Below are 21,729 nucleotides of genomic sequence, written 5' to 3'. Positions count from 1 at the left end.
AAAGTCAGCAAAGCTGAAAAATCACTTAGATGCTACTCTTGCAAAATCATTTATGTTCTCCAAATCTTTCTTTTGGATGCTGCCTTAAGACTTTTTCTGCTGGCACAATTTTTGGTTGATTTTGATCATTCTTTAGTGAGTCCTTTGCAAAGTTTTTATACTAAAAGGCAACATGTACAAACAGATCAGTTAAATAACCCAGGCAAGTGCCCTTCACATTTAGTGTTTTTCAAATTTGGAACTTTAAGATTTGCAGACTTCAATACTTGGAATCTCCCAGCCAGCATACAATCTGGAGAATTTTGAGAATTGAAGTTTACACATCTTAAAATTGCCAAGTTTTTTTTTTAAAAAAAACTGCTTTAGATCAAGTGCAACCCCAGGTTCAGTGCAGGAATCTGATAAAAGCATCCCAAATAGCTGTCAAACCTCCATTTTAAAGAACCTTATCTTTCCCCAAAAATATGACTAGTAATTCTGTCACCCTGCAAAGATGTTGAAAATTCTAGGAATACACACTTTTTTGCTCCAGATAACACTTCTGAAAGTTATTCAGCTTAAAAGAGAAATAGTTGAAGCCTGACTTTGATCATTACAATTTTACACCTTGAAAAGTGACATTGATGCTTTTTTCTCATGCAATGATCTTTACTTGAAATATTTCCAATTATAAATAGAACGTAGTTTATGTATCATTTTCATTAAATCTGCAATTTAAAAAAACAAAACAAAGACAGACTTCAAATATGATTACATCAGTCCTTTTAAAAGTCTTTCTGTTATACGAAAAAGTGCCATGGCTTGGCTTCACAATCCAGTCTTTTAAACCTAAAGTGTATTTTAACATTCTGTATTACAAAACAGAAAATATGGTACAAGTAATGAAACTGTTAAAATGCTGGCATTGCCTCGTTTTCACATCAATACATAAAAATCACCACACATTAAGTTATCTTGTTATTAACAGTTAGAAATATTAACACTAAATATCAAGTATAAATCAGGAAATAATGTACAAACTATTTCCAAAGCGCGTTTTTCAAATACAATTTATATACAACATTCAAGAAATTCTTAATGTAAGACATTTCCAACAGATGCTATGTTGCTGTTTGCAGGTAGTTTAAATGCTGCTGTGGCTTTTCCCAAAGTGGTTTTCAACAATGCTAGAAAAAAACAATATCCATAGAAGAAACAAATATCAAAGCTGGTTAAAAAAAAAAAAAGCAATGTAGGTTGTACCTTTTTGGATAGCCACAATTCCAACATAAAAGCAGGTATTTTCCTACTAATCCTCTCATGGTATTTAAGAAGCATTATGCACAGCAGTGTTTCACAAATTTGACTTCAAGGTATATGGACTTCAACTCCCAGAATTCCCTAGCCAGCATGGCTGACTGAGGAATTCTGGGAGCTGAAGTCCATACATTTTAAAGTCACATTTGAAAAACACTGGTCCATAGTTATTGAGCCAGCCATCTCCCCTCGGCGATGGCACCTACTCTCAGAAGAATAATTTGGGGTTCCAACTTTAGTTGGGATTGAATAAATAAATAAATAAATAAACAAATAAATAAAAATTAAGTCCAGATAGCTGTGAGGAAAGAAGAAATATTTATTCCTAAAAGCAAAGATTTTGCCTTTAGGGGCTGCTGAAGAGAAATGGGGTAGAGTTTTATTGGAGGGGGCGGGAGGCTTGTCCTAGGTGTGGAAGTGTCTACGTGCTGATTCTAGGGTGACCCTTGAAGGGCATCTGTGTGTATGTATGTCATCTATGATATTTATTCTTGTGTACATGCAGTTCCGCTGGGATACCTAATTTAATTAACTCTCTTTGTGTTTATAGACCTTAACCTTTGATATGTGGATTAGGTCTGGCTAACTTATGGGGGGGGGTTTGAGGAAGTTAGATTTTCCCCCCTCCCATTTGCTATTTTTATTTGATTAACTTAGTTTCAGCTTGACTGTCACTTATCTAGTGGAGACACTGATTCTCAGTTCATTGTGGATTCTGTACATGTTTTAAGGGAAGATGGAAACAGTGCAAAGAATAAAATATATTTTGATCCCAACTTCTCACAGTACTCAAATCTTGGCTGATCTTGAAAAAACAAACTAAGCAGATTTGGGCTTGAGTAGTACGTGGATGGGAGACAACCAGGTAAACCCAGGGTGACAATCTAGGCTGGGAAGTTGATGAAACCATCCTGAAAGAAGACAATGCAGACCATCCCATATAACTGCCAAGAAAACAGCCAGGAGTTGTCCATGAATTCATCATGGGATTTAGTTTTGTTTCGACTAAAATAATGGCGCAATTTTCATTTCCTTCCTCAGCACAAAGAGCCAGAAGTAGCTGCAGGTTAGTACATTCAATTGCTCTTTTCAACAGCTTTTAGCAGGCATTGTCTGCAACTAGGCCAACACAGAGATTGTAGTGGGAGGAACAGTATCACAAAGCAGAATATATTAGAGAGTTTTAGTTGGTCCTAGTGGAAACTTTTTTTAAAGGAAGAAAAGAAAATTAGGAACACATTATTCCAGCTCTTAAAATGCCGTGGAGGGTGTTATAGTTTTAAAAATATTTGCTTTCCTATTTGTAGCACTAGATATATCCAGGGTTGTCTTTAATTGTTAACTAATTAATTGGTTGTTATCCAAGCTCCTTTGGATGGAAAGGAGAGGAAAAGAATATAACACTGGGCAAGAACATTATTTTGCACGTACCCTTTACTTTTTTTTAATATAACCACTAACTTAGTACCTATATAGTTTTGCTATTGATATTCTTATCCATAGATGAGAATCTGTAAGTGTTGAGATTTTGTGGGGTGGAGATGTCTTCTCTATACTTTTCAGAGATTATTATTTTTTTAAATTTATTTTTCTCCCTGTTAATCTCTGGGGCAGTCTAAAAACATTCAAAAACGTAAGCGAAAGGATATTGAAAATAAGGCTTTGAAGAATATTATCGGCTAGATTCTTCCATACCGATTGAGTAAAATGTGGCCTGTTTTTGGTATGTTGTAAACTGTGCTGGTTAATTCGAGAGACTAAGACTGCAGAAAATTGGTTGGGTCCTTCTAGAACAGGGGTCTCCAACCTTGGCAACTTTTAAGACTTGTGGACTTCAACTCCCAGAATTCCTGAGGTTCAGGAATTCTGCGAGTTGAAGTCCCAAGTCATAAAGGGGCCATCATTCCCTACCTCTGCTCTAGAGCATGAGTTTCAAACTCAATTTCATTGAGAGCTGCATCATGTTTGACCTGGGGGGGGGAAGGGCGTGGTCGGGGGGGGCACCTGTGATGACTTGGGGCTCCATTTTCAATGGCAGAAGTACTGCGGGCCGGTCCTTCGCTGTTTCCAGTGCAGCCTTGAGTTTGACATCCCTGCTCTAGAGTAGCAGTCCCTATTCACTTGAACACAGGCTGTGTTCACTTATAATGCTAAGCCAGAATTTTATTTATCACTTTTTTATGCCACCCTTCTCCTCCACACGGCGACTCTGGAATTCTTCAACCGTAGTTTGTTAAATCTGCTTTGTATTCTTCTGAGGATACAACATACAAATTACGTTAAGCCAAATCTGTACATACCAACTTATGACTCAGTTCACCGACTGCTAAACAAAGAATCTTGAGTTGAGGAGCGTTTAAAAAAATAATAATAATTGCATTTTGGCCTTCCAGAGTGCAAATACAACGTCCTGGTAATATTGTTGACTAGCAGAAAAAGATCAGTGGGTGGTGTTTTTTTGAGGGGAGGGGTTTGTCAACTAAGGTGAAAATACATAAGATAAATGTGTATTTTAATACACAATAATTTTAATCTGCTGGGGAACAAACCCCAAAATCACAGTTTTTGCTAAAAAGCTCAATGTACATCTGTCTATGGAGATTCTGTGTTACACCCAGGTTAAAAGTGCTTGGGAATGAAAGGAACATAAATCCTTCCATTCTCCACCATTCAGTCAGAACTGAGGAAGCTTCTTGGATGAGAAGTGAAACGTCTTCAAGCCAAACAAGAAAGTCGAGTTGCCTTTTGAAAGAAAGCACCTTCGGGTCAATATACATTTCTTGTAACATCTGCCAATGTTTCTGCAGATAAATGTTTCCTTGGTATTGATTTGTTAGGCGCTATAAGGCCATCGTACATCCCAGCTCCGGGTCTCTTCCAATGTAAATTTAAGATGCAGCAATCAAATAATCAAATACAGGTAGTCCTTGACTTACTAGAGTTCACTTAGTGAGCAAAGTTACAGCAGCACTGGAAAAAACTGAGTTAAGACCGTTTTTCATACTTACGACCATTGCAGCATCCCCATGGTCAATTGATCAAATTTTGGATGCTTGGAAACTGACTCATATTTAAGACGGTTGCAGTGTCCTGGGGGTCATGGGATCCCCTTTTGCGACCTTCGGTCAAGCAAAGTCAGCGGGGAAGCCAGATTCACTTAACAACCATGTCACTAACTGCAGTGGTTCACTTATCAACTTCGGCAAGGAAGTTCGTAAATTGGTGCAAAATTCCCTTAAGAAATGTCTCGCTTAGCAACAGATATTTTGAGCTCAAATTGCGATCGTATGTCAAGAACTACCTGTAATTTATCCAGAATGCTTTCCAGTCTCCTGCTTAGGCAGGTGGTTGGATTAGAACAGGGGTCTCCGACCTTGGCAACTTTAAGCCTGGCGGACTTCAACTCTGGCTGGGGAATTCTGGGAGTTGAAGTCCGCCAGGCTTAAAGTTGCCAAGGTCAGAGACCTCTGGATTAGAAGACCTCAAGGTCCCTTTCAACCCTATTATTTCTATGTTCTAACACAGTGATGGCGAACCTTTTCGGCACCGAGTGCACAAACCGGAACGTGTGTGCATGGACGTGCATGTGAATGCACCAGAGCGCTGGAAACCTGAAGACCAGCTGGCCAGTGCGCACATGCCTGTTTTTTTGCCCATTTTTGGGTCGTTTTTCATGCCGTTTTTCAGGCTAAAAACGGCCTGGGAAATGGTCTGAAACAGCCCGAAAAATGGACCGAAAACAGCCTGAAAAACGGCCCACAAAACAGCCTGTTTTCTGGACATTTTTGGGGTCGTTTTCAGGCGCTCTGGAAACCAGAAGAGCAGCTGGCGACGACGCACATGCCCACAGAGAGGGCTCTGCATGCTACCTCTGGCATACGTGCCATAGGTTCGCCATCATGGTTCTAACAAATGGAGGATGAGTTAGTCATAGGCAAAATTACTGTCGCACAAACAGAGTATTGAGCAAATCACAAATGTATATCCCAGTGGCAATAGCAATAGCAATAGCACTTAGACTTATATACCGCTTTACAGCCCTCTCTAAGCGGTTTACAGAGTCAGTCTATTGCCCCCAACAATCTGGGGTCCTCATTTTACCAATCTCGGAAGGATGGAAGGCTGAGTCAGCCTCGAGCCCGGTGAGATTCAATCTGCCAAACTGCCGGCAGCCGGTGATCAGCAGAAATAGCCTGCAGTACTGCACTCTAACCACTGCGCCACTCAGTACCTGTGGTTTCGATCCTAGCTCAATTAAATGCTTTTCAGAAAACCTTCAGCCCGAATAGAATCTAAAAGGAGACCAATGCATTTGAAAGGATGTGCACCCAGGATAACTGAAACACATCTGGGTTGGGATATTCCGATGCCAAACCAGTTGGGTGGACAGAACGCAAGATACATATTCGGTGACATGCTTGTTCCACGACCCACAACCATCTTCCAGCTGCTTGGCGGTCCATCTGATCTGAAAGATGCTAGGTTGTCGATGTGAAATCTTGTGAAATAATAATAATCAGGTCGACAAAAGCTGTATGACCTCTTGGTTTCTCAAACGGGTTTCGAACATCATAAGAGGAAGTGGGAAGAAGTGACGGAAGAACCTCCGCAAGGATTATTAACAGCAGCACCAAAACGTACCAGATCATTCAAACATCGTCTTGTTGCCAGTACTGTAATGCACTGTTTCATATCCAGCATGAAATGAATACTATTTCACATACAAACGCTTCTTTGTGCTACAGCGGTATCTGACATCTTACGATCCATCAATCATCAATCATTTAAAAAGAAGGAAAAAAAAAAAAGACTTGCCCATACATCCAAGTTCCAAAAAAATGGACATAAATATTGAAACAAATTTGACACAGGTGCTTGTCATTTTATTGCTGATAGTTTCCATACTGGCCCTGTTAAACAATGGGAAAGTGAATAAGAGAGAGAAATTAATGTCAATACCGTATTTTTCGGACGATAAGACGCAACTGACTATAAGACACACCTAAATTTAGAAGAGGAAAACAATAACAAAACATGTTTTGGGCCTCTCTTTTTTCGGGCCTTTTTTGGCCCTTTTCCAGCCTTTTTTCGGCCCGTTTTTCGGATTTTTTTTGGCCTGTTTTGGAATCTTTTTTGGTCCATTTTTGAGGCTTTTTTGGGCCCATTTTCGAGGCTTTTTTTGACCCATTTTCGACATTTTTTTTGGCCTGTTTTCGAGGCTTTTTTCGGCTTGTTTTTTGGAAAAATGGGCTGAAAAACACCTTGAAAATGGGCTGAAAAAAGGCATTAGAAAGCCCAAAAAAAGGCCCGAAAATGGGGCATGCAGAGACAAAAAAACGGCCGGCGGGTGGGCAGGGTTTCGGTAATATTCGGTCTATAAGTCGCACAGACATTTTCACCACCTTTTGGTAGACAAAAAAGTGCGTCTTATAGTCCGAAAAATACGTTTCTACATACAGGGTAAAGTACGCCTTCCTTTTCCATTAGAGAATTTAAGGACGGCGAAGAAAAACTTTCCGAACATGTGTCAGATTTTCTCAGAAGCAAACAAGAAGGGCAAAGAGATTATCTTCTCCAAGCTTGGAGTTGGGTAAGATTAGGAAAAATATTTGAAGGGAGAACAGAAGAAAAATTCGAGCAAGTACAGGTAACCTTTGACTTACAACCATTTGTTTAGTGACTGTTTGAAATTACAATAGAACTGAAAAAAGTGACATGACTGTTTTTTCAAACTTACGACCATTACAGCATCCCCACGGTCACGCAAACAAAATCCAAAGGCTTGGGCAACTGACCCATACTTATGACGGCTGCAGTGTCCCGGGGTCATGTGATCCCCTTTTGTGACCTTCTGACAAGCAAAGACAATGGGGAAGCCAGATTCAATTAACGACCCTATTCCTAACTTAACAACTGTGGCAAGAAAAGCCATACAATGGGGCAAACCCTGCTTAACAACTGTCTCGCTTAGCAACAGAAATTGTGGTCGTAAGTCGAGGACTGCCTGTCCTGATCGTTTCTCAAATACCAGGTCCATCTTTGAAGTACCAAAACAACCTTTCTCTTAAAAAAAAAAAAAAACCTTCAAATTTCATGAGTTCTGGGTGATTTTTCTTTCAAGAAACTTCGCTTGCAATCCCATTTTCATCTTTTAAAGAGGTAATCCTTCTGGTTTTAGTTTTGGAAGCTCATAGACACCCTACTTGGAATATTGTGGGTACAATGCTGTTTGACACCCCCCCCCCTTGAGTGAAATGAAAGTAAATTTCACTAAATATTTCAGAGAAAACGTAATATTACCTTAAAAACACAGTAGAAATATTCTCAACACAGGGCAGATCCTCTGCCCTGAAAACAAGTAGCTGAAACAAATCGGTCTTAAAGGTAAAGGTTCCCCTCGCACATATGTGCTAGTCGTTCCTGACTCTAGGGGGCGGTGCTCATCTCTGTTTCAAAACCGAAGAGCCAGCGCTGTCCAAAGACATTTCCATGGTCATCTGGCCGGCATGACTAAATACCTAAGGCGCACGGAACACTGTTACCTTCCCACCAAAGGTGGTCCCTATTTTTCTACTTGCATTTTTTACATGCTTTCGAACTGCTAGGTTGGCAGAAGCTGGGACAGGTAACGGGAGCTCATCCCATTACGCGGCACTAGGGATTCGAACCACTAAACTGCTGACCTTTGGATCAACAAGCTCAGCCACTGAGCCACCGCGTCCCAATTGGTCTTATTTTCCCAACTATTTCTATAAAGCTCCCCTACCTGGAGGTTCCAATACTCTTTTTGTCTGCGATTCTTATTTTGTCCAGCCTAACCCGTTTCTCATGTCAGTTCAATCCCTTCCCAGCTTACCTGTTCATAGCCATAAGACCTCTGTTGCTGCGCAGATGGTCCGGTTTGTGAAGCTCTGTAGCTTCCATACTGTTGGCCCTGTCCTTGTTGGTAGCTAGAATACTGTGATGAAGTTCCTTGGGCAGGTCCTGGAAAAAAACATACAAAAACAGCAGAAGTCTTGACAAGAGTTCAAAATCCCAAGTTGTGAGTTCTGTGGTTTCGGCTGATTTTCTGTGACTTGTTTTCTTTTCATAGTTATTGATCAGGAGGTTTGGCAAAAAGAACCGGGCTGTCTACGATGGGCTGCAATTTCTCACCAATCTTTGAAACAGGTCGAGCGCATGGCCAGAGAGAGGAAAGCTGAGGAAAAGTAACACATTTTAGTGTTACTTTTTAGACTGGTTCTGTGGGCGTGGCTTGGTGGAAGGGTAATGTGACTGGGTGGCTATGGCAAGTTAGCCATGGTGAGTTGGTCATGGCAAGTTAGCCATGGCGAGTTAGCCATGGTGAGTTGGCCATGCTGAGTTGGCCATGCAAGTTGGCCGTGGTGAGTTAGCCATGGTGAGTTGGCCATGGTGAGTTGGCTGTGTAAATTGGCCATGGTGAGTTGGCTGTGCAAATTGGCTGTGGTGAGTTAGCCATGGTGAGTTGGCCATGCAAGTTGGCCATGGTGAATTAGCCATGGTGAGTTGGCTATGGCAAGTTGGCCATGCAAGTTGTCCGTAGCAAGTTAGCCATGGTGAGTTGGCCCTCGCGAGTTGGCTGTGACGAATTGTCATAGACCCGATGGGAGGTACTCGAATTAAATCCACAATTGAGCCCAACATTTCCACTGCTAAGCAAAACAGCCCCATTTTGCAATCTTTTTTTCATGGTTGTTAAGATAATCGTTGCAGTTGTTAAATGAGCCATGTGGTTGTTGAGTGAATCTGGCTTCTCCACTGACTTTTGCTTGTCAGGCTGTGAAGGTCACAAATGGTGATCACACGATCCCAGGACAGTGGAACCACCATAAATACATGCCAGTTGCCAAGTGCCCAAATTTTGACCATGTGGCCATGAGGATGCAACAGACGTAAGTGTGAGAATCAGTCATAAGTCACTTTTTTCAGGGCTATTGTAACTCTGAACAGTCACCTCAACAAATGCTTATAAGTTGAGTACTGCCTGTATTGAATACATCATTGGACACCTATACACCAAACCACCAAGAAACAAACCCATATCTGAATCTGGTCAGTTTTCCTCAGCACAATCTGGTGTAATCGGGGATAGAGCCTGTTAAGAATTTCTCCCAGTCTTTCTGACAAACTGAAGTCAGAATTGGCATTTTCTGGCCAACAAAATGCACAATTGGGGATTTACTCACCATATCCTTGTTGCTGTCCTGGATAACTTTGTTGATTTGAATATTGCTGTTGGGAATATGTTTGCTGCTGTGCAGCTCCTTGCTGGTATCCGGCTTGTTGTTGGCTGTATTGGGAATTCCCTAAAGACAACAGAACAGCACAATGGATTGGCAGGGTTATAATATACACAAGGAAGGTCAGCATATATAATCCATTTCTCTATTGCAACACAGGAATCAGCAGCATCCACACGGAATCAAGAGTGTAGCACACAAGCCAACGAAAGCCCGTCAAAACATCCTAAGCAAACCAAAAGACCCAGCAACCACAGAATTAAAAACAGGAGTCATCTACAACATACAATGTAAGAACTGCAGCAACCATTATGTAGGGCAAACAGGCAGAAGACTGGCAGAACGCATCCATGAAACACCAACTGGCAGTCAGAGGGCATGATGAAAATGCTTTAATTTCACAACACAGAGACAGATTTAACCACCGTTTCAATTGTGACCATCCTACACCAGGCCAAGTCCCAAAATGCCAGGGAATTTCGAGAAGCCGGGGACTCTGACAGACACATAGACATTAGCAACATCTACAGACGTTATGACAGGCCAGCCACTAGAACAAGGGTGTCAAACTCAAGGCCCGCAGGCCAGATTTGGCCCATGGGGTGCTTAAATCTGGGCTGCGGAGCCGGCCTGGAAATATCAGCTTGTAGTGCCTCTACCAGCCAAAATGGGCCGCAGGGGGACCGACATGCGCCCCCCTAGGGCCCGTGTTTGGCCCTCCACAGCCTCTAACAGCATTCTGCCAGCCAAAAATGGGCCATGTGGAGGCCCCCTGTGGGGCCCGTTTTCGGCTGGCAGACTGTTGCAGGGGGACTGATTGGACTGGATTACAATTATGTGGCCTCAAGTAAGTGCCTGATCTTGATAGAAAAGAAGCAACAACCTATGTTAATACTACAGTTTAATGCCAGATTTTATATACTGTACGTCTATTTAACCTACAATCAACAATCTATAATTGACAGCCATTTCTATTTATTGCCCGGGAGATTTACCTCTGCTGTTGGATCTTGTATTATCATGTTATTTATGCTACTGTATTTTTATTATTAGTGGGAATAATAAAAATACAATAGTATAAATAGCTTTTCTGCCTGGAAAAGCAATTTACTATTAAACAATGGGGTATATAACAGCGTTCTGTGCGCCTTTGGTATTAAGTCATGCTGGCCACATGACCATGGGGACGTCTTCGGACAGCGCTGGCTCTTTGGCTTTGAAACGGAGATGAGCACCGCCCCCTAGAGTCGGGAACAACAAGCACGTATGTGCGAGGGGAACCTTTACTTTTACCTTTAATGGAGTATAAAATTAGAAATGAAAAGTTCAGTGGAATATGAAGTAATTAATGTTTGCCAGTAATATCTGGTAAAAGAGATAGGAAAATGGTTATAGCAAAGAACTGTGGAAAGAAAGAAGGGGAAAAAATGCATCTTGAGCCAAACCAGAGGTGGTATTCAGCAGGTTCTGACCAGTTTTGGAGAACTGGTAGCGGAAATTTTGAGTAGTTTGGAGAACGAGTAAATACCACCTCTGACTGGCCCCAGCGCCATCTATTCTCTGCCTCCCGAGTCCCAGCTGATCAGGAGGAAATGGGGATTTTGCAGTAATCTTCCCCTGGATTGGGGAGGGAATGGAGATTTTACAGTATCCTTCCCCCGCCACGCCCACCAAGCCACGCCCACCAAGCCAAGCCAAGCCAAGCCACGCCCACCAAGCCACGCCCACAGAACTGGTAGTAAAAATTCTGACTGGCCCCGCCCCATCTATTCTCTGCCTCCCGAGTCCCAGCTGATCAGGAAGAAATGGGGATTTTGTAGTAATCTTCCCCTGGATTGAGGAGGGAATGGAGATTTTACAGTATCCTTTTCCTGCCAAGCCCGCCAAACCACACCCACCAAGCCACACCACGTCCACCAAGCCACGCCCACAGAACCAGTAGTAAAAAAATTGGAAACCCACCACTGAGCCAAACATCTTGGGTCAAACATCCACCATGTCCACGCCCACCCCGGGCATTCCCACCCCTGTCCACACATTCACACACCCCGGCCCTCCGAGTTCAAACACAACGCTGATGTGGCCTTCAATGAAATCGAGTTTGACACCCCTGCACTAGAATGTAAACTGACAGCCAACGGCACTCCTTACTAGCACAGGTGATGTTACCTAGTTAGGGTAATGGCTTGATGTTAAAATTTTTAATTTGCTTTTATGGGTTTTAAATTTTGTAAATTTTATAGGGTGTTATTGTATTTTAAATTTTGGCCAATTGAATAAGTTTTTTAAGGGGTTGTTCTTAATATTTTATGTGCTGTTCTTTTTGTATTTTATTCTGGCTGTGCACCGCCCTGAGTCCTTCGCGAGAAGGGCGGTATACAAATTAAAATGTTATTATTATTAATTATTATTATTATTAATGAAACGTCTGCAAGAAAACAAGCAAGCCCAGAGAGCATCAAGAACCCCCTCACCCAGGAACATCTGTTGTTCATTTAAAATACAGATGTTTAGGGACGTTTACTCTTAAACTACTTATTTGTTTAGACTGTTAACATTTTCACTTGCAAAGGAGAACGGTGGAGTGGCAAATGGCTGTGGATTGCCTACCCCTGCAACATGGAGAAACGATACTTTCATGCCGCGACTTAAAAGGCGTGAGTGCATATTTGAAAACTTGATTTGATTTGCAAGATCGCTGACCCTCCCTACCTCCTTCGTAGTAGTGCTGTGTGGAATCCTCAAACGATCGATCATAGCTTTGCTCAGAATAAGACGACTGCTGATACGCATAATCACCGTGGCCTATTTTCAGATAACAAAAAAACAAAAACAAAACCGTAAAAGACAGTTATGTCGGAAACAGAGTTTATTTAAAGAAAAATGTTTCTGTGCATTAGGAAAGTAAGAGGCATAATACAACATGGAGTAAAAGGGATAAGGGACCTTTTACGTTACATTTTTATCTTGATTTTTTTTTTATTTGCATCGAACTATTTACAGTTTGCTTGAAAGCATTCTAGGCTTTGGAGTTTACTGCTACAAACTCTTAAGAGACTCTCTGCACTCTTTTACAAACTGCAATTTTCCAGGGAAAAAGGAGAAGCGAATACATTTCTCCAGTTTTGCAGGATCACAAATTACTGAAGGATCGTTGGATTAAAAAAACCCATTGACGAGGAAAAAGATAGCAGATGTTAGAAGCAGACTTCTAAAAGAAGAAGGGATTTTGACTGCCTGAATTTTAGAACAGTGAAATTCACATCCAATGAGAAATATATCTGATGAAATTTTCCAGGAACAGAGAATACCGTAGTGTTTCTCCTTGCAGGTTTCTGCTCCTTTTTAGTCATCTGGACCAGGGGTCTCCAACCTTGGCAACTTTAAGCCTGGCGGACTTCAACTCCCAGAATCCCCCAGCCAGCTTTGTTTTGCTGGCTGGGGAATTCTGGGAGTTGAAGTCTGCCAGGCTTAAAGTTGCCAAGGTTGGAGAGCCCTGATCTAGACAACTCACATCCCACGGCCTCCAGAGCTATTTTCCCCACATTTACTTTTGCCAACTCGGAGCTGTGACGCATCTAAAAAGGGTGGGGCTTCAGTCACATGGTTGTGGTCACCATCTTGGCTTTTTTTTTTTTTGCCCCCCTGCCTGCACCAATCCTGCTTGCATCGTGACAGATCACACTGTATTGCATGGGATATAACCAGTGGTGGGATTCAACTAATTTAACAATCGGTTCTCTGTCCTAATGACCGGCTGGGTGGGCGTGGCCTTGGTGGGCATGGTCAGTGGGTGTGACAGGTAGCACTTGGCCTCCTGCACCCCCCTGGGAGCAAAAAACGGGCCACAGGGGGATGCGCTGCCCCCCACCACAGCCCGTTTTGAGCTAGGTGGTCTCCCTGAAGCCTCCTGGGAGCGAAAATGGAGCGAGTGAGGACTCCTGGAAAAGGCAGAGAGGGGAGGGGCGGAGCCAGCCAGCAATTTAACTACCGGTTCGCCCAAACTGGTGCGAACCGGCTGAATCCCACCACTGAGGAGCTGCTAGGGTACTTCCCAGGAAGGTCACACAATTTCCAGATCAGGTGTTTTTGCCTGACTCTGAGTCTGACTCTGAGATGGAAGAGGAACAGCTGACAGAGAGCAAGAGAGTGGCTCCATTGGCTGTGGAGGAAACTGGGGAAGGGCAAAGTCCTATCCTATCCTATCCTATTCTATCCTATCCTATCCTATCCATCTCCTATCCTATCCTTTCAGGTCACAACCTCTAGTTTATCGTTTCATTTTATTGCTCTAAGCCTCTTGCCATTCAGTGACATGTGGGCACACATCTCTCTCTGTTCGGCACCATTACCATCAGGATAATATTGCTGGTTCATAGGTTCTGAGGATCCTTGTCCATGACTGTATTGCTCACTGTAATATTCCTCCTGACCCATGTACTGCTGAGAAGAACCTGAAAGACACAGAAAATATTAACCACGGTCTGCAGCGCTGAACATTCTTACATTGGGATTAAGAATTGCAAAGATGTTCTTGCGACTCGAACCTATTTTTATAGGCAACTGAAAAATTATCAATACGTCAGATCATGGAACCCGGTGAGACATTAGGAATCAAGTGTTAGAAAAGGGGTTCATGTTTTTAAAAATATTAAATATTCACCCTGGCCATGCCCACTCCACCCCGGCCACACCCACTCCACCCCCCTCCCCGAGGTCAAACACAACCCTGATGCGGCCTTCAATGAAATCGAGTTTGACACCCCTGCATTAGAGTAATAGCTAAAAGGGCCGTAATAGCTCAGGCTGTAAGGAGCCTGTTATTAGAACACAGTAGCCTGCAATTACTGCAGGTTCAAGCCCGGCCCAAGGTTGACTCAGCCTTCCATCCTTTATAAGGTAGGTAAAATGAGGACCCAGATTGTTGGGGGGGCAATAAGTTGACTTTGTAAATATACAAATAGAATGAGACTATTGCCTTATACACTGTAAGCCGCCCTGAGTCTTCGGAGAAGGGCGGGATATAAATGTAAATTAAAAAAAAAAAGTATCTGTTATTTTGAGGGGGTCTGAGCTTGCTTGTTTTCTTGCAGATGTTTCATTACCCTAACTAGGTAACATCATCAGTGCTAGACAGTCTGTTATCTTTATTTCCAACAGCTTTCCTTGGGGTGCCAGAAAGCAGGGATCCTTGAGGAGGTTCCTGCTTGCTATTTGCATGACAGTCTCAGGGATCCTTTTATCAATCAGGAAACCCCCTTTTTGCACTCACCTTGCTGTGAAGCTCGGTAAGAGCCCATTGGCCGCTGCCCCATGAGGCTGTTCCCTTGATTACTCTGGCTCATCATGGCAATGGAAGACTGCCCTTGGTAATGTTGGGTTCCCGCTTGCGGAGAGTTGTAATGGGATGTTGCTGCTTGCTGGTGAATCATGGAAACTGCAACAGAAAGAAATGCAAGCTGGGTTCCCACAACATGCTTAACTTGGCTGCTGAATTAACCCAGTTTCTGAGTTTGCACAAAGTCCTAAACCATTAACCCCATTAACGAACTAAGACTGCTTGGGTTGGGTTGTGGTCCGCCAGCAGCCTGCGGACCTGGAGGTGGAGTCAGACAGTGAGGAGGCTGGGGAGGACAATGGGCCAGTCCTGGAATCAGGGGAAGGCCCGGACGAGGGCTCTATGTCGGAGGCAGAGATGGGGCTAGGGCCATCTGGGAGCGATGCGTGGACTCCGGAGCCTCCAGAGGCGGACAGCAGAGAGGCAAAGGAACAGGAGGAGCCTGTTCCTAGTGAATGCATGAGAAGAGCTGCCAGAAGGCAAGAGCAGCTGAAGCAAAAAGGACGACTCGGGAGTAAGGCCAAGAGATGATTGGCCCAAAAAAAAAAAACAACTTTGTTGGGTTTTTGCCAGGAGAAGCCTTTGGCAGGTTGCCAAAGACAACAAAGGTTGGTGATAAGGCCAAATAACTGTTTACAAAGAATTTGTTTTGGACTAAGCTAAGAATGAATTAATTCTCAGCTGTTTTAATAAAATAAGTTTGTTCAGGACTGAATTGTGTTTGGTAATCACTACTTGAGCCCCGGTCACAACAGGTTGATTGAACATGCCAAGTTCCAGAGAAAGGAACCAATAGTATTAACACCTAGAGCCCTCTCACAGTTACTACTGCTGAGTCAGGTACTCAACAGAATAACAGAGTTGGAAGGGACCTTGTAGGCCATCTAGTCTAACCCCCCCGTCCAAGTAGGAGGCGCTACACCATTTCTGACAGATGACAGTCTCTTCCTGAAAGCCTCCTGCGGTGAAGCTCCCACAACTTCTGAAGGCAACTTCTATTTCATTGGTTGATTGTTCTCACTGTCAGAAAATTTCTCCTTATTTCCAGGTTGAATCTCTCCTTCTTCAGTTTCCATCCATTGTTCCTTGTCTGGCCTTCAGGTGCTTTGGGAAATAGCTTGACCCGCTAAATCTCAAATGGACAGCTAACATCAAAAACATCATTAAAAAAGGACAACAAAGAATGTTCTTTCTGCGCCAACTCAGAAAGCTCAAACTGCCCAAGGAGCTGCTGATCCAATTCTACAGAGGAATTATTGAGTCTGTCATTTGCACCTCTATAACTGTCTGGTTTGGTTCTGCAACCCAACAAGAAAAACACAGACTTCAGAGGATAATTAGAACTGCAGAAAAAATAATTGCTACCAACTTGCCTTCCATTGAGGACCTGTATACTGCACGAATCAAGAAGAGGGCCGTGAAAATATTTGCAGATCCCTCACATCCAGGACATAAACTGTTTCAACTCCTACCCTCAAAAGCGGCTATAGAGCACTGCACACCAGAACAACTAGACACAAGAACAGTTTCTTCCCGAGGCCATCACTCTGCTAAACAAATAATTCCCTCAACACTGTCAGACTATTTACTGAATCTGCACTACTATTAATCGTTTCATAGTTCCCATCACCAATCTCTTTCCACTTATGACTGTATGACTATAACTTGTTGCTGGCAATCCTTATGATTTATATTGATATATTGACCATCAATTGTGTTGTAAATGTTGTACCTTGATGAACGTATCTTTTCTTTTATGTACACTGAGAGCATATGCACCAAGACAAATTCCTTGTGTGTCCAATCACACTTGGCCAATAAAATTCTATTCTATTCTATTCTATTCTATTCTATTCTATTCTAAATACTCCTATTCTACACCTCTGCGTTTGCTTTTTCCTCCCTAAGTGCAGGACATTTACTTTTCTCACCACTGCACTGCATCTTGTTGGGTGGTTTAATTACTGTACTTTTCAGAGTATAAGATGCGCTTTTCCCCCCCAAAAGAGGGTGGAAATATTGGTGTGTTTAGGGGCCTCTGTGGCTCAGACTGGTAAGACAGTCTGTTATTAACACAGCTGCTTGCAATTACTGCAAGTTCAAGTCCCACCAGGCCCAAGGTTGACTCAGCCTTCCATCCTTTATAAGGTAGGTAAAATGAGGACCCAGATTGTTGGGGGCAATAAGTTGACTTTGTATATAATATACAAATGGATGAAGACTATTGCTTGACACAGTGTAAGCCGCCCTGAGTCTTCGGAGAAGGGCGGGATATAAATGCAAATAAAAAAAAAAATACACCGAATACAGTCATTTTTGCCCTCCTGAAACCCCACCCTGGGCGTCGGTTTTCACCAAAAACAGGCCCATTTTTTCCAAAAACGGGGCGCGCAGAGGCCTGTTTGGGAGGCCTGCAGAATGCTCCTGGGAGCTGGGGAGGGCAAAAACACAATGCGTGGAGGGTTTGGGAGGCCAAAAACAGCCTGTTTTTTGCAAAAACAGGGTGTTTTTGCTCTCGCCAGCCCCCAGGAGCACTATGCAGGTCTCCCAAAACCCTTTGCAGACCTACCAAACCCTTTGCAAAAACGGGACGTGCAGAGGGTTTGGTAGGCCTGCAGAGTGCTTCTGTGGGCTGGGGAGGGCAAACCCTTTTTTTTTCTTGTTTACCTCTTCAACATCTTGGTGTGTCTTATACTCCAGTGCATCTTATAGTCCAAAAAATACGGTAATGAATTAATGCCATGAATCAATTGCAATTATTGAAAGCCAAGGGTGGGCGCTTGTAGATCAAAGAGGCTGCACTGGTCAAAGCAGGGCAAAGGTCAAAGGTTAAGTCAGTGGTACCTGGGTTGGACTGCATGCTGAGATTTGCTCGCGAGACGTAGTTGCCGATCGATCCCTGGCCTTGCATGGCAACGGTCTGAGATGCAGGCACCGTGTGGCTATAACTGGGGCCAGTTCCATGGCTACTGAGAGTCATGCTCAGGGAAGTCGTGGGCATAGTACTCTGCCCTGACTGCTGCATAGACACATGGTTGGGACCTAGGTAGAAAACAAGCAGAAAAGGGAAAAAAACAATAAGACGTTCCAGTCTGCAAAACATACTTTTTGATCAATTGTGGTGTCTGCAAAGAAGGGGCAACAAAACAAAGCAAAAAAAAACAAACCACAAATCTCCTGTTACTTTCTCTGGGTCTGCCCCAATTCCTTGTAACACAATCCTTGTTGAGTTGTGGAGCCCGATCTCTTGACTCACTTTTTAGAAGTCTTTAAAGGCGCTTCACTTAGGCAGACTTTTAATTATTATTATTATTTATTATTATTTATTATATTTGTATACCGCCCTTCTCCCGAAGGACTCAGGGCGGTTCACAGCCAATAAAAACCAAAAATACATATAATACAGATTAAAAGCAGTATAAAAAACTAATTTGATGAATGGCCTAAATTTTTTTAAATACAGTTAAAACCCCATTTAAAACCCCAGTTTAAAACCCCGATTTAAAACTATGTTCAAGCTAGTCCTGCACGTCGAAACAGCAACGTCTTCAGCTCGCGGCGGAAGGTCCGGAGGTCGGGGAGTTGACGAAGCCCTGGAGGCAGCTCGTTCCAGAGGGCAGGAGCCCCCACAGAAAGGCCCTCCCCCTGGAGGTCGCCAGCAGTATCCGAAGGAGGCCCTCTCTGTGAGAGCGCACTGGTCGGTGTGAGGCTACTGGTAATTACTGATAATCTAAATTCATTCTTAATGTTTTACTTGTATGACTTTCATCTTTTTCTGGCAAATGGCAAGTAACTAGAGTAGACATATATGCAAAATGCATGCTGTTTTATTGTTTCTTGCTTTGGGATGTTAGATGGACAGAATTATTTGGGAATTCAAGAGGCCTCTAAATTAGATAGAAAGATAGATAGATAGATAGATAGATAGATAGATAGATAGATAGATAGATAGATAGATAGATAGACAGACAGACAGACAGACAGACAGACAAACAGACATAAGTAGATAGATATAATAGAGAGATGAGAGAGACAGATAGAGAGAGAGATAGAGAGAGACAGACAGACATAGACAGATATAATAAAGATAGATAAGAGAGAGACAGATATAATAGGGATTTATGAGGCCACGGCTCAGGCTGTAAGAAGCCTATTATTAAACACAGCTGCTTGCAATTACTGCAGGCTTGAGTCCCATCAGGCCCAAGGTTGACTCAGCCTTCCATCCTTTATAAGGTAGGTAAAATGAGGACCCAGATTGTTGGGAGGCAATAAGTTGACTTTGTATATAAATATACAAATAGAATGAGACTATTGCCTTACACAATGTAAGCGCCCTGAGTCTTCAGAGAAGGGCGGGATATAAATGTAAATAAAAAAAAATGAGAGACAGATAGAGATAGGTAAGTAGATAGATAGACAGACAGATAGATAGATAGATAGATACCATAGATAGGCAGGCAGGCAGATACAGAAATAACAAAACAGGGACAATGATATCCTATAATTGTGATCCCTGAAAGGTTATGCAATAACAAATTGTTAAATCTTCGTAATAACTTTAGGAATGATTTGCCACCCCTTTTCTCCCACACATAAACATTTTCTGGAATATTCTTGCAATGCAATGAAAGGAGAAACAGCTCAGCACTGATTTGAGACTGGATCAACATTGCTTAGTTTCCCACATTATGGGCATCCTTTAACCGTGGGAAAAGTGGTGGTTGCAGAATCCTAATCCGCTGCTATATGAGCTGAAAACACGCAAACTTTTTTTTTCATGGTTTTAGAAATATATTAGACCAGCGTTACTCAACCGGGGCCACCTGGACTTCAACTCCCAGAATACCCCAGCCAGCTCTCAATATTCAACCTTGATTAGTTTTAAAACCCTGCTCCAAGCATCCGTGATGCAGTTGCCAAGGCAACCGTGGACCACTTACCATTGCTAATCTGACTCTGCATGAGAGACGATGTTGGAAGCCCCGTGCTGATTGCATCACTGAGGTTGCTCTGTGAATGGAGAGACTGATTGGAGGCACTCTGACTCATTCCAGCTGGGCCGAGATTCATGTTTTGTGTTGGTGGCTGTGAGATAGGAACAAAAAGACATTTCTTAAAGGAGCTGGGGTTTCTTTCTTTCTTTCTTTCTTTCTTTCTTTCTTTCTTTCTTTCTTTTTCTTTCTTTCTTTCTTTCTTTCTCAATGGATGGACTGATACAACTGATACTCAGGTAGGTTGACTTACAACCACAATTGAGCCCACAATTTATGTTGTTAAGTGAGACATCTTGTTAGTTTTGCCGCATTTTATGACCTTTTGAGCCTCCATTGTTAAGTGAATCATTGCAGTTGATAAGCTAGTAATCCGGTTGTTAAGTGAAATTGGCTTCCCCGTTTCCTTGTCAAAGGTCGCAAAAGGGGATCACATGACCTTGGGACACCGCAATCGTCATAAAATACATGCCAGTTGCCAAGCATCTGATTGTTGATCACATGATCGTAGGGATGTTGCAAAGGTCGTAACTCTGAAAAACGGCTGTAAGTCACTTTTTTCAGTGCCGTTGTAATTTTGAAGGGTCACTAAATGAACTGTTGTACGTTGAGGACTACCTGTAGTTAGATGCCCCTCTCACCATCGTGACTCTAGATCAGGGGTGTCACACAGGTGGCCCATGGGCTGGATGCATCACACGCAGGCCAGGCCCACCCCAGTTCCATGAATGAGAAAAATGTCACGAAAACATCACGTGATGACAATGTGGCACCGCAAGCTTGACACCCGTGCTCTAGATAGCTCACCAACAAACTTAAAACCAAAAGAATGAAAGACAATGAAAACAATAGACAAATCATCATCATCATAGCCGTGGTGGCGCAGTTGTTCGAATGCAGTACTGCAGGCTACTTCTAATGATCACTGGCTGCCTGCAATTTGGCAGTTCGAATCTCACCAGGCTCAAGGTTGACTCAGCCTTCCGGCGTCTGTAAAACGAGGACCCAGATTGCTGGGGGCAACAATCTCACCAGGCTCAAGGCTGACTCTGTAAACCGCTGAGTAAAGCACTTGTGAAGCGGTATATAAGTCAACAGAGGAGACATAACTCCTAGGTGCCACTAGATGGCACTGTCTAATAGAGGGAAGCCAGAGGACATCGATTTTGACTGTTCTGGGATGGCAAATAGGGACAGAGCGAGAGGGCCTGCAAATAACCTGGTTCTGGGCTATAAATAGGTGATTACCAGCACTTTGAACTTGCACTTTCCTGGTAGGCAGGATGGCTCACAGAGGTGTTACATGGCCGTGTTGTGAAGCGTGGGTTCTTGGAACTCCTTGAGAGTGGTTGTTGCCTTGCAAACGTTTCATTCCCTAAGGAGGTAACATCTTCAGTGTGTCATAGGTGCGCTGATGATATTATCTAGTTCAGAGATCTCCAACCTTGGTCCCTTTAAGACTTGTGGACTTCAACTCCCAGAGTCCCTCAGCCAGCGAAGTCCACAAGTCTTAAAGGGACCAAGGTTGGAGACCCCTGATCTAGTTTAAGTAATGAAACAGTCTGCAAGAAAACAACCCAGCTCAGAGAGCACCAAGGGCCCCTCATTTCAAATATTCTCCTTTTATCAGATCAATTGTGTGTTCTCAGTTGCTCCAATGTACAGGTATAAATCACACCGTACATCTCTTAGCCCACAACACAAAAAATGAATTCCACTTCAAGACACAGATCAGGTGTGTGTTTCTGGTTGTTCCCCTGCCTCCCTTAAAGCACAACCAAAGGATGAGGCTCCTTTCGAATTGGCTCATTCAGCAATACATTTGGTTTGATTTAGGTAC

General features: G+C 43.0%; 1 protein-coding gene across 4 annotated transcripts in view; it reads right to left on the bottom strand.

Moving 5' to 3' along the window:
• Positions 1–258: 258 nt before the first annotated feature.
• SS18L1 (SS18L1 subunit of BAF chromatin remodeling complex) overlaps positions 259–21,729 on the bottom strand; it is a 39,309-nt gene continuing 17,838 nt past the window's right edge. For all 4 annotated transcript variants that reach the window (XM_058178833.1, XM_058178835.1, XM_058178832.1 and 1 more), the window contains 8 exons: positions 19,839–19,983; positions 17,740–17,937; positions 14,830–14,994; positions 13,910–14,011; positions 12,270–12,362; positions 9,504–9,623; positions 8,153–8,280; positions 259–6,206 (listed from right to left, as the gene is read on the bottom strand). In XM_058178833.1, the coding sequence (XP_058034816.1) occupies positions 6,180–6,206; positions 8,153–8,280; positions 9,504–9,623; positions 12,270–12,362; positions 13,910–14,011; positions 14,830–14,994; positions 17,740–17,937; positions 19,839–19,983 (978 nt within the window). In that variant the 3' untranslated portion in view covers positions 259–6,179. The remainder of the gene's footprint in view (positions 6,207–8,152; positions 8,281–9,503; positions 9,624–12,269; positions 12,363–13,909; positions 14,012–14,829; positions 14,995–17,739; positions 17,938–19,838; positions 19,984–21,729) is intronic.

Source organism: Ahaetulla prasina, chromosome 3, assembly GCF_028640845.1.
Source record: "Ahaetulla prasina isolate Xishuangbanna chromosome 3, ASM2864084v1, whole genome shotgun sequence".
NCBI lineage: Eukaryota > Metazoa > Chordata > Lepidosauria > Squamata > Colubridae > Ahaetulla > Ahaetulla prasina.
This window is presented reverse-complemented; position numbering and strand designations above follow the sequence as displayed.